The following is an 11,992-nucleotide window of genomic DNA, read 5'->3' as shown; positions in this document are numbered from 1 at the left end:
TTCTATGCACCACAAATTTGGAACAAACTTCCAGAAAACTGTAAAACAGCTGAAACACTGGGTGCCTTTAAATCTCAACTTAAAACCCACCTGTTTAGTTTTGCTAATGGCTAAATTAGGCTTAGAGTGTGGGTTTTTGATGTCTTCAATGTTTTTCTCTTTCTTACTGTTTATTCATTGTCATGTGCTGTTTTTATTTTGTTTTTTAATTATGTAAAGCACCTTGAAATGCCTTGCTGCTGAAATGTGCTATACAAATAAAATTTGATTGATTGATTGATTGATTGATTGATTGATTGATTGATTGATTGAAAGACATGAGCGACACATTTGGAGTTGCCTTGGCCTTTGATCCTGTCTCGTTACTCTTGGGATACAGGTACAGTAGAATTAATTCCTGTTCTGGCAGGCTGTATGATATCCTCACCTACGCTGCCCGTAAGACCATCTTCTTGTCATGGATCAGAGATAAACCTCCTTCTAAAACATCTTGGCACAAACTTGTCATGGACTCCTCATGGAGCTTTTTCCTTTAGAATACTTAACTTGCTCTCTTCACTCTACAGAGGGACAATTTTCACGTATCTGCGTTTTACGAACACTACCATTGCAGCCATACTAAACAGCATTGTGATAGAGTAACCATGAATATATGTATTTGTGTTGCACCCTGTTTTAACTTTGTAGATCTATGTTGTGCTGAGCCTTGTTTTTGTCCTTTTTTGTTGTTGTTGTTTGTTCTGTTCTAAGCTGTTCAAAATGGAAATAATGATTGATGATTGCTTGATGTGAGTGCTTCATTACAGTAATCATTGTGGCGTATGATTGCTAGCTTTTTAGACATCAAGATGGCAGCAGAAGTTTTGAAATATGTAGTACAACAGCTTGATTCCAAGAGGTGTTGAAAACATCATTGATAACTCCAGTCAGCTGGTGTGCCCAGTCCCTTAGCACCCAGCCCAGAATGTTGTCAGAGCTGCCTGCTTTCTGCACAATCTTGTGCATTTGTGAATCTCGTCCTGTGCATTTGTGAATTATGAGACAGTTTTAGCTCTATGAGTTCCTGTTAAAAGCTGAGCTGCAGCATTTTTAACAAGCTGCAGACATGAAAGGGAAACCTGACTAACCCAAACATAAGGTGCATTACAATACTCATGTCTGGTTGTAATGAAAGCATGGACTACTTTCTAGGGTTTGAGGGTTTTAGACGAGTATCCGGTACGGATGAAGCGTTTTTTACGAGCATGATACAAATAAAACTCGTCAATATCTGTGCTCGTCCTGAAGGAACATCCTCATTGGATAACTGTTTTCACAATCTGTGATTGGCCAGTCACAGAGAGCCCCGCCCCTCTCCACACACACATACATCTCTGCAGCAAAAGCTGTGTAACATACACGGTGCAATTGACAAGACAGAGCTGATACGGCTCATGTCGCGTCGGTCACTGCCTCCACTCTGGTCGGGGTTTTTTTTTTGTTTTCTTTTACCGTCTGCTTTCTCTAAGTTTGGCTGGTGGTATGTCACGCCCACTTCTGGGTTAGGCCCCACCCACTCCAAGTACAGATACAGATACAGATAATGTAGATGGTTGAACAGATACAGATATTGGTGTACTCGCTCATCCCTACTACTTTCCTCAAAGTCAGGTGTGATTAAGACAGGCTTAAGTTTAGCTATCTGTCTCAATTGGAAGAGGCCGATAGAGGGTAAAACAGTTTTTAAAAATGATGCAGGGATAGGGTCAACAGGTGAAACTGTAGGTTTCATATGACCAACAATATTCGCAAGAGAGGGAAGCAAAATAGGCTCAAACTGATCAAAGACATTCATTAATGACTGATGTCCAAACAAACTAGTCTTCAGATTTCTTACTCACCTACAACAGCTGAGAGCTTTGGCATATTCTTTGCATGCTCCTTAGCTCAGTGGCGTCCAATCCTAGTTCTGGAGGACCACTATCCTGCATATTTTAGTTGTTTCTCTGCGCTTCAGCAGGTCTTTAAGTTCTGCAGAGACCTGTTAATCACTCAGTCATTCAAATCAGGTGTGTCAAAGCAGAGAAACACCTAAAACATGCAGGATAGTGGCCCTCCAGGAACAGGATTGGGCATTAGTGCCTTAGCTGGTTGCAGTTCTCATTAGCCAAGCCCTCAAGATCACAAATAGTTGTATTTTGCCAAGAGAGTTTTTCTTCTGGCAGTTGTAGAGCATTTGCCAGACTTGGCACTTCCTTCTTAATCAGTTCAGATATTATTGACTCAAGTTTGGGGATAATTTCAGCTTGTATGTAATGTATCATTACCTTGAATCTCCATAGCATCAATCCATTAGCATTCGGTTTTCAGCGGGACTTAGGCTTCATGGTCTGATGGTATGGCCCTCTTCAGCCAGTCCTGTCAGACTTGTTTTTCATCCAAAGACTTAATATTTATCTAGATATGGCTCTGAGGATGTAGAGGTTCTGGTGACATTTTGAATAACCGTGGCAAGTGATGGCAGACTTTAAGTGTTAATCAAAATTCAGTATATTATGATCACATTCCAGCAAATCTCCCATGAAATACATTCTAGCCCATACCTGCTCACCAGAAACCCCCTGATAAAGTTTACTTAAAGCAGTGGTATGTTTCTTGAATATTTTCTTTTTCTTTTTGTACTGTTGCATAAAGGTCCCACAGTAAAAATTTGTGTAAATAACTTCTTTGAAAAAAATAGACCTTTATTTAACACAATTCTTAAAATCCTGCCAGCGTCTGATTTCTTAGATCCACATTTTTATATATATGAAAAAATTACACTGCACTTTCATCCCAAGCATGATATACATCATGTGTTTTGTGTTGGTGTGTCCATCAGAGGAACTGTGATCAATACTGGCCCATGGATGTGCAGGAGGAGTATGGCAGCTTCCTAGTGTCTGTGAAGAGCACTAAAGTCCTTGCCTACTACACGGAGAGAACCTTCAGTGTGAGAAACACCAACTGCAAAAAGGTCAGGGGTCAATGACAGCAGCTGTTACAGTGCCTATAAAAAGTATCCATCCCCTTGGATGTTTTTTGCTTCTATTGATGTCATTAAACAATTAGGGAAATTGGATTTCACTTTGACATGGAAGGTGGTATATTTGAATTTATTTTTGTAAAGAAAGCCAATTTGTATTGACAATGATTGATCCTTTACTTACTAATACTTTTTATAGGCACTGTATATCAAAGAATCAACAAATATAGACTGAGTTTTTGCTATCCAAAATATAATAAAACTACAAATTTCATTGATCAGGTAAAATCTAAGAAAATGCCAGAATATTTAGATCCAATACCCAATTAGAGCAGTATTTCATTGGGATGTGACCTAAAGACAAGTTGACACAGATTTGTGATAAGATAAGCAATGTTTTAGCTGCATTCTCACTAAATCTCAGTGTTTGCAACTAGCTGTATTTTGTGAACCCAATTTAGAAAATCACAGCCTATTTTATGCACATGAGTTGAAAAATTTTGATCTAGACCATGCACATTAAATCCTTGTCTGCCTTTGGACACATCATACCCACCTCTGCCTCCTTTGTACCACAAACTGTATAGACATCTGATGTAATCCCAGAAGTCGAAGCCCTGTTGGCAGGTTCCATCATAATTTTTAAATCCTGCTCCTCCATGTAAATGAAAAGAACATTGCTGTTGGTAAAATAAAAAAATATACACCTCAGATTATTTTTTTCAGCAGTTGACTCTTGTTGATTCCCACAGTTCTTATCTTGCTACTGTACATTAACATATTCATTATTTCTATGGTGCCTATAAAAAACAATCACCCACCCATTCCATTTTCACTGATACACACTGTGACAGTAACTTCCTCAGCGGTCTGCCACAGCTGGCCGCAGCACCTTCTACGTCACCAACCAAGGAGGTAACACCACCCACACAATCAGCCCACTTTGGGATTTTGACACAAAACCTCTAAAAACAAGCCATTAATGTTTTAAATCAGAGAAATGGACCACTGGAGTGTTTTATAATAGTGTTTAACTAAAGGAAAAGCATGAAAATTCATTATTTTTATATTTTATTTTCTTCTTCTTTAACAAAGTCTGGATGATTGGGTGTAATCTCTAAATTTTAATATTGCATAGAGGACTCAAAAATACTGTTTTCTTCTTGTTGTTGTTTTTTTGGGGGGACATTCTTGCCTTTAGGTTATGGCTAAGAGCAACAAGACAAAAGTAAATAATCTTTTCCCTTTGACTATTTCCATCTTGCATCTCTTACAGAGCTCTCAGAAGGGACAGGGGAATAAGCGGAAAGTAACACAGTACCATTACACTCACTGGCCAGACATGGGCAATCCAGAGTTCATTCTCCCGCTGCTCAGCTTTGTACGTAAGTCGTCGCAAGCTAACACTGATGATATGGGGCCTCTGGTGGTGCACTGCAGGTTAGATAAAGCTTCAATATCATTGTCATCCACACTCGTTACACATTTTGCAATCATGTTTTTGTTTTTTCTTTGCTTTTGTCCAGTGCTGGTGTTGACCGAACTGGCACATACATTGTCTTGGACAGCATGTTGAAGCAGATGAAGGATACAAGCACTATAAACATCGCAGCCTTTTTTAAACACATATCAACACAGAGAAATCACCTGATTCAAACTGAGGTCAGAGCTCAACTGTTTTTGCTTATATACAACCAGATCATGGAGTCCATCATTTTGGTCTACAAATACTAATTGGATTGACACAAAATGTGATATTTATGTTCCATAAGAAATTGATCAATTTTTTTTTTAACTTTAACCGTTTTCAAACCACATTGTTCAGTTAACATTTAGATTCTATTTTATATCTAGTAAACACTCCACATTATCAGTCAGTCTCTCCAAAGGTAAGCTGTTCAGGAGATAGGGGCTGCACAACATTTGCATTCCTGTTGTTTAAGCAGCTAGCCGGGTATGTGTGGTGTGCATTCCATTTTAGGAATGTATATCACCCAGAGCATCTGCTGAATGCTCCAGTCAGATCCAGTGGCTAAACTGGTTTAACCATGTGACTGACGTACAAAGAAAGTTCTGAAGAAGTTGGGATATTATGTAAACTGTAAACAAAACAGAATGTTTCGCAAATCTCAAAAACCCATATTTTATTCAGAAAGGAACATAGTAAACATAGCAAATGTTTAAACAAATAAATTCTACCATTTTTATCATACCCTATGATGCTCAGATTTCCCTACACTGTAGCTGAAATGCCACGTCGATACACAGCAACTTGCTTCTTGGCATCAACTAGTTCATAAATAAGCAACTAACTTCTACCAACCCCTTGAGTTCCTCTGTGTTTACAGGAATTATGTTATTATACACATGTGTAAGGTTGAAAATGCTTCAGCCTCAGAAGTGCGCCTCTGGCACCTCTGCTCCCCCAGTTCACTTCATTCATTTACAATAGTAGTGTGTAATTCATGTGTAGTTAGTGATGTGTAACATTATTTGAAGAGAGGCAATGGGCAGCTGCCCTTTTCTTTACTCCCACCTTCATGTCTGACCATTTAAACTTTTCGTTTCTTCTGCGGGTGTGCACTTCTCTGAAAACCATAGCCACACACACACCAGGGGTACACTGTCCTCTGGTGCAAATGCCAAAGGGTACCACATGTGTTTTCATACCTCACTAGCTTATTTAGAAGTGAGTCTGACTCATATATGAGGCCCCAAATGTTTACCGACTGTTATTAAAAAATAAAGTGTTCTGCCCTCATCAAAGAGTCCCTTTTTTCTTTACTAAACAGACAGATAACTCCTTCCACAGGTGGTAGTCAATGTCAGATGGCCTTATTATCCACAGCTGATTAACACTGACAGCATGAGAATACTGTAGAGTAAAACTGAAATAAAAAAATAATATAAAATAAACAATGACTGAGATAAATCACCTTAAAGTACAGTACATAATAACAACACATCTCAGCATATTGTTCTCCTTTAACCTATGTAACACATGTGGCTACTAATATAGTTAGCAAGCTACTAGAAAAGCAAATCACATGGTGAGTAATAAACTGAGCATAAAATAAACCTAGTGTATCATCCACAGAAATATAAACATTAACACAAATATGAATGTCCATAAATACAGTACTCACAGACAATACTTAAATTACTGACTCCCCAAAGAGGATGGATAAAAAATTTCTGACTGCTCAGTTCCACAATGTGCTCACAATGAACAGAAAAAAACAATATGGCAACTCACAGAGGTCTAAGGTCAAACATGTGACCCATAACAAACTAGTGCAATCTAGTAGCTGCAAAATCAACTAAAAGTCTCTGGTTTCCACAGGTCAGAACATAAGGAGATGCTTCACAGTGAGAAACATGGCCCTGTCCCAACTTTTTTTAGATGTTTTTCTGCCATAAAATTCAGATATAGATCTTTTTTTATTTCTAAAAATTGTACATTAAATAAAATATGGGTTTATAAGCTTTGCAAATCATCGCATTCTGTTTTTATGTACATTTTACACAATGTCCCAACTTCTTCCAAATTGGGTATGTAAACAATACATAACTGTTTCACTTCCAAGATTGAATAAAATAAAATAAAATGACAGCCCTGCATTTGGCTGCATCTGCATTGTCTCCCAGCAGATTCTACTTGGTTTTTCATTTTTCATGCATTTCTTCAACTTCCTGCTGAGTGACCTGTTGGCACTATGACTGCAGAATACCTTATCATTGAAAGACCTTATCGGAACTACACACTCCCTGTGGTATTAGCTTGGTAACAGTGATGACAATGGAGTGTCTATGAGGTCTTGGCATACTACATGAGGAAGACTCAGAGGAGCGGAGCTATATGTCAGTATGAGCCAACTCAGGATAAAGTGAAGGCAGTGTGGCTGAAAACAGACATGCGGGTGTCAGGGACTTCCAAAAGCAAAGTTGAAAGATAACCCATGTAGAACACTGCTTTCATTCCACTTGCTGGCAGATGTTTGTTTGCTTGAAAATAAAATGCACCATCTACAACTAAGCCTGCATCCGGAGGAGATAAACACTCACATGTAAATGCTGTTTGTTGACTTCAGCCCAGCATTCAACACAATCATCCCTCAGCACTTTGTCAGCAAACTGGCTCCTCTGGGTTCCAGCACCATCTTCTGCAACTGGACCCTCAACTTTCTCTCAGATAGACAACAGTAAGTACATGTGGGGTGGAACACTTCCTCTATTATCCCCCTAAGAACTGGCTCCCCACAGGGCTGCATTCTGAGTCCACTGCTCTTCACCCTGATGACCCACAACTGTGTTGCCAGGTCCGTAACAATCCACATCATCAAATATGCAGATGATACAACAGTCTTCGGCCTGATCAGTAACAATAATGACTTGGCTTACCAGAAAGAGGTGGCGCAGCTCATGGACTGTTATGGAAAAATTAACTTTATTCTGGGGGCTGCGGTAGCTCTGCGGTCTTGTAATCCTGAGGCTGCAGGTTCAAGCCCAGGTTGCGGCAGGACAGGCATCCAGCATAAAACAATTGCCAATTCCTTCATGTGAATTTGCTCACTGTGGCAACCCCTGAAGAAGGGAGCAGCCGAAAGAACATCTCATTTTGAATGTCAACAAAACAAAGAAGCTTACTGTTGACATCAGGAAGACACAGCCCGATCACATGTCACTGCTCATAAACAACAGAGTTGTGGAGGTCATAGAGAGTATTAGCTGTCCAAAGAACACAACATCCCTAGTGAAGAGAGCGCAACAGTATCTGCACTTCCACTGCAGGATGAGGAGATCCCTCTTCCCACGCCCTGTTCTTATAACCAGGGGTTATAAGTGGTGAGGTGGAAGCTGCTCCACTGAAAGGACCTGTTAAGGATGATGAGAACTGCAGAGAAGATCATAAAACGCTCTCTCCCCTCCATCTTAGACATTCCCTCACCAGAACCAACAACATTACCAGACACAACAGACATACACAACATGGACTGTTTACCCTGCTGGTCTCTAGCAAGACGTACCATAGCCTAAGGACCAAAACCACCAGGTTCTGCAACAGTTTCATCCCACAAGCCATCAAACTATTGAACTTATGTCACTAAAAGTAGCTATAGTGGCACTTACAAACACAGCCACAAATATACAGTGCATCTGGAAAGCATTCACGGCACTTCACTTTTCCCCATTTTTTATGCTACAGCCTCATTCCAAATTGTATTAATCATTTCTCTCAAGATTCTACACACAATACTCTATTATGACCATTTTTATAAGCTCAAAATTGAGCTCAGGTGAATACTGTTTCCACTGATCATCCTTGAGATGTTTCTACAACTTATATGGAGCCTGAGGTTAATTCAGTTGATTGGACTTGATTTGGAAGAGCACATACCTGCCTGTCCCACAGTTGACAGTGCATGCCAGAGTGCAAAGACCAAGCATGATGTCAAAGGAACTGTCTGCAGACCTCCGAGACAGGATTGTCTTGAGGCACAAATCTGGGGAAGGATACAGAAACATTTCTGCTGCTTTGAATGTCCGAATGAGCAGAGTAGCACAGTTGCCTCCATCATTCATAAATGGAGGACGTTTGTGACCACCAGGACTCTTCCTAGAGCTGACAGGCTGTTTAAACTGAGCAATCAGGGGAGAAGGGCCTTAGTCAGGGAGGTGACCAAGAACTCGATGGTCACTCTGTCAGAGCTCCAGCATTCCTCTGTGGAGAGAGCAGAACCTTTCAGAAGGGCAACCATCTCTGCAGCAATCAGAGTGGCCAGATTAAAGCCACTCCTTTAATAAAAGGCACATGGCAGCCCATCTGGAGTTAGGCACCCTTACAAAAAAATCCCACGAAATTCACATGTGATCACATGTCCTGCAAAGAAGAATAGGAAGATCTGCTTAAATATAGGTGTGCTAAGCTTGTGGCATCTTATTCAAAAAGACTTGAGGCTGTAATTGCTGCTAAAGGTGGATCAACAAAGTATTAAGCAAAGGCTGTGAGTACTTATGTAAATTTGATTAGTTAGTTTTCTATTTTTAATATATTTGCAAAAATCTCAAAAAAACTTTTTTCACATTGTCATAATGGAGTATTGTGTGTAGAAGTTTTAGTAAAGAGATTAATTTAATAAAATTTGGAATAGGGCTGTAAGATAACAAAATGTGAAGTGAAAAAAGTGAAGAGCTGTGAATATTTTCCAAATGCACTGTACCTCAGTAAGAGATAAATACAGAAATGCAATATATGTGAAAGTAAGGTAAGCACATGTTCATTTTCTGCACAGCAACTGGACCTTACTTTGCTTCTGTGTCACCTTTTTTATACAATTCAATTTGTATTTATCTTGTTTCTGATGTGGAGAAATGCAACAAAATCTTGTTTAATTTTGCACAGTGAGCTGTCTAATACGAATGAATAAGTTATTGAACCTTGAAATGTGATCAATAAAATCAATAAATTTATTCGTCAATTCATCAATCAATAAATTCAGCTGAATGTAATATATTGCAGGCTCTGTGTTAAACAGTAATTGTTTTCTAATGTTTTTGTATATGTTGCACATTTATGTTGTAAGCTGTTTAATGAAACTATAAACTTAGCTTGCACTGATAGATCATCCCTGATTTAGGAGGACACCTCTCACTATCCAGCCATCCCATTTCTTTACCTGCTTCTCCTTTCTGGGTCGTGGGGAGCTGGTGCCTATCTCCAGCAGTCACTGTACGGGAGGCGAGGGAACAGGAACGACCATTCACGTTTTCACTTACACCTAGGGACAATTTAGAGTAACCAATTTACCTAACATGTATGTTTTTAGTCTGTGGGAGGAAACTGGAGTACCAGGAGTAAACCCATGTTCAGACAGAGAGAACATACAAACTCCACCCAGAAAGGCCCCAGGTTAGAAAGTGATGTGGCAACCTTCTTGCTGGGAGGTGACAGCTCTAACAACTGTGCCGCTGTGCCACCACCTCCTCCCACTAGCAAACACTTAAGAAGAGGCATCTCTGGGTCTGTGGTGTGGGATTGGTGGGGTGCACGGTCTTTGGCGCGCATGTCCGGCCTTCCTCTACTGCTTCTTCCTGCTGCTCTGGCCTCTGGCCTGGGGCTGGTCTGTGGTCATTGTGGGGTGGTGGTGTGCACCTTGTGGTGGCGCGGGGTGACTGGCGGGTTGTACTTGGTCTGGATCGGTGGGTGGGCTTGGGTGTGTGTCCCTGGCTGGTGCTGGCTCATGTGTTGTTTCATGGGCAGCCAGGGGTTGCCGGCATGGGCCGGATGGCTTAACAAGCTCCCTGTTCTCCTGCCCTGCTGGTCGCGCCATCGGGGGGGACGTCGGCCCTGCTAGTTGGGTGTGCCACAGAGGATTGTAAGAGGAGCTGTGGAGGAGTCGCATCCTTTTTCAGATCTGGGGCCGCTGGGGTTTTGGTTGGTCTGGTGGTGGCGTTGGGGCTGGGCTTGGTGGTGGCTATCCCGGGACTGAGGTCGCAGGGATGGTGACAAGGGTTTGTTTATGTGTTTGAGGGGGCGTGGTGGGGGCTGTTGGCCCTGGGTGCGGGCCTCCTGCCGGGGGTTCTTGGCGGCGGAGTCGGCCCTGTCCTTGTATTTGGGTGGGGTTTGGCGTGGTTGCGTGGCTCAGTGGTGTCTGCTTGGTTGCAGTTTCGTATGGGGCTGGGGTGGTATAGTGCGGGGCTGCTACCTTACTGTTGCGACTTGTTGTGTGATGGGGGGTGGGATGTGGCGGGGCACCTGAGGTGGGGGTGGTGTGCTGGGCTAGCGCTAGTGGGGTGTATTTTGGCTGGCTCTTCGGACCTGGGGTCCCGGGGGTGCCCACATTTGTGGCGTCTGTGTTTGGGGGTGCGTGTTTGGTGTTTGTGCGCTAGTTGGGGGTAGCCTCTTTGGGGGACCTTGGGTCTTGCGGGGGAGGGGGGTCTGTGGGGTGGGATTGGGGCTCGCTGGGCGGTTGGGCTGCTTCGCCCTGGGGCTGCTCCGCATGGCTGGCTCATTGGGGCTGGGTGGTCTCTTCCTGCCCTGTCTCTGGATGGGGTCGGGGCTGGCGGCTGGACCAGGGTTGTCCGGGTGGCACCTGGCTCTCGCCTTGGCTCATGGGCTACTTTGCCCCTACGACGGAGGGTTGGGCTGTCTGCTCTTCTCCACCCCAGAGAGAAGGGGACCATCTCCTGGGTCCAGGGATAGGCTCTGGAGTAGCAGGTTGCCGGCGGGGACTGTGGGCTCGTCGCTGCGGCCCCCTGGGGCTTCTGCATCGTAGCTGCCCAGGGTCGCCTGGAGCTTGCCTCTGCTGCCCTCTTGGGTGGGGTCCGGTTGTCCCTGCGGGGGGCCCCCGGGGGCTCTGGGCTTGGGGGGCCGCTATGTGTCTGTGCCTCCGCTCTTCCTTGTGCCATTCTCATGTCCTGGGGGGTGGATCTGGGTCCCCACACTCACTACCAAATATTCCTAAGGAGAAACCTTGTAGATACATATAGATACGCATACATACATATCTAGATTCAGGTGTCTGTCAGTTACACCTTTAGTTGGGCTGTGGTTGTCATTAAATACCCTCTTGCATTACCTGGCTCTATGTACCTTCCATTGAAGTTATAATTATCATCACATACTGCATATGCTTTTTGTTGTTGTGGATTCTTTGTTTTGTTTTCTCTTTCCGCAGGTCCTGTGGCAGAGTTCAAGGGTGTTGACTTATTTATCTCTATGGTTTTTCTCTTCAAACATTTTCCTCCATCTCTTTTCCCCGTTCTCTTTCTTCTTTCTCATCTTTGTGTCCATTACAATTAAAATAAACCCAAAGCAATTTCTAATAAAGTTTTATATACCAAGGGGAACATCATGGTGAAATCCATAATGTTCTGCTTGTGAAAGCAAATCTGTTGGGCCTTACCCTGACATTCAGATGACAATTCTGAGTGCCACACAGCTGGACAGGACTTGTTAGAAAATAAATTTAAAAAAAATTAAAAAAA

General features: G+C 42.4%; 1 protein-coding gene across 23 annotated transcripts in view; it reads left to right on the top strand.

The window, feature by feature from the left end:
• The window catches only part of ptprz1a (protein tyrosine phosphatase receptor type Z1a), a 197,760-nt gene that overhangs the window by 152,299 nt on the left and 33,469 nt on the right, over positions 1-11,992 (top strand). For 19 of the 23 annotated variants that reach the window (XM_037980715.1, XM_037980717.1, XM_037980718.1 and 16 more), the window contains 3 exons: positions 2,861-2,995; positions 4,281-4,444; positions 4,531-4,666. In XM_037980715.1, coding sequence (XP_037836643.1) covers positions 2,861-2,995; positions 4,281-4,444; positions 4,531-4,666 — 435 coding nt within the window. Of the gene's footprint in view, positions 1-2,860; positions 2,996-4,280; positions 4,445-4,530; positions 4,667-7,095; positions 7,207-11,992 lie in introns of those variants that run through there. The other 4 variants (XR_005234291.1, XM_037980724.1, XR_005234290.1 and 1 more) reach the window with 4 other exon arrangements.

The sequence above is a fragment of the Kryptolebias marmoratus genome, linkage group LG17 (assembly GCF_001649575.2).
Source record: "Kryptolebias marmoratus isolate JLee-2015 linkage group LG17, ASM164957v2, whole genome shotgun sequence".
Classification (NCBI taxonomy): Eukaryota; Metazoa; Chordata; class Actinopteri; order Cyprinodontiformes; family Rivulidae; genus Kryptolebias; species Kryptolebias marmoratus.
This window is presented reverse-complemented; position numbering and strand designations above follow the sequence as displayed.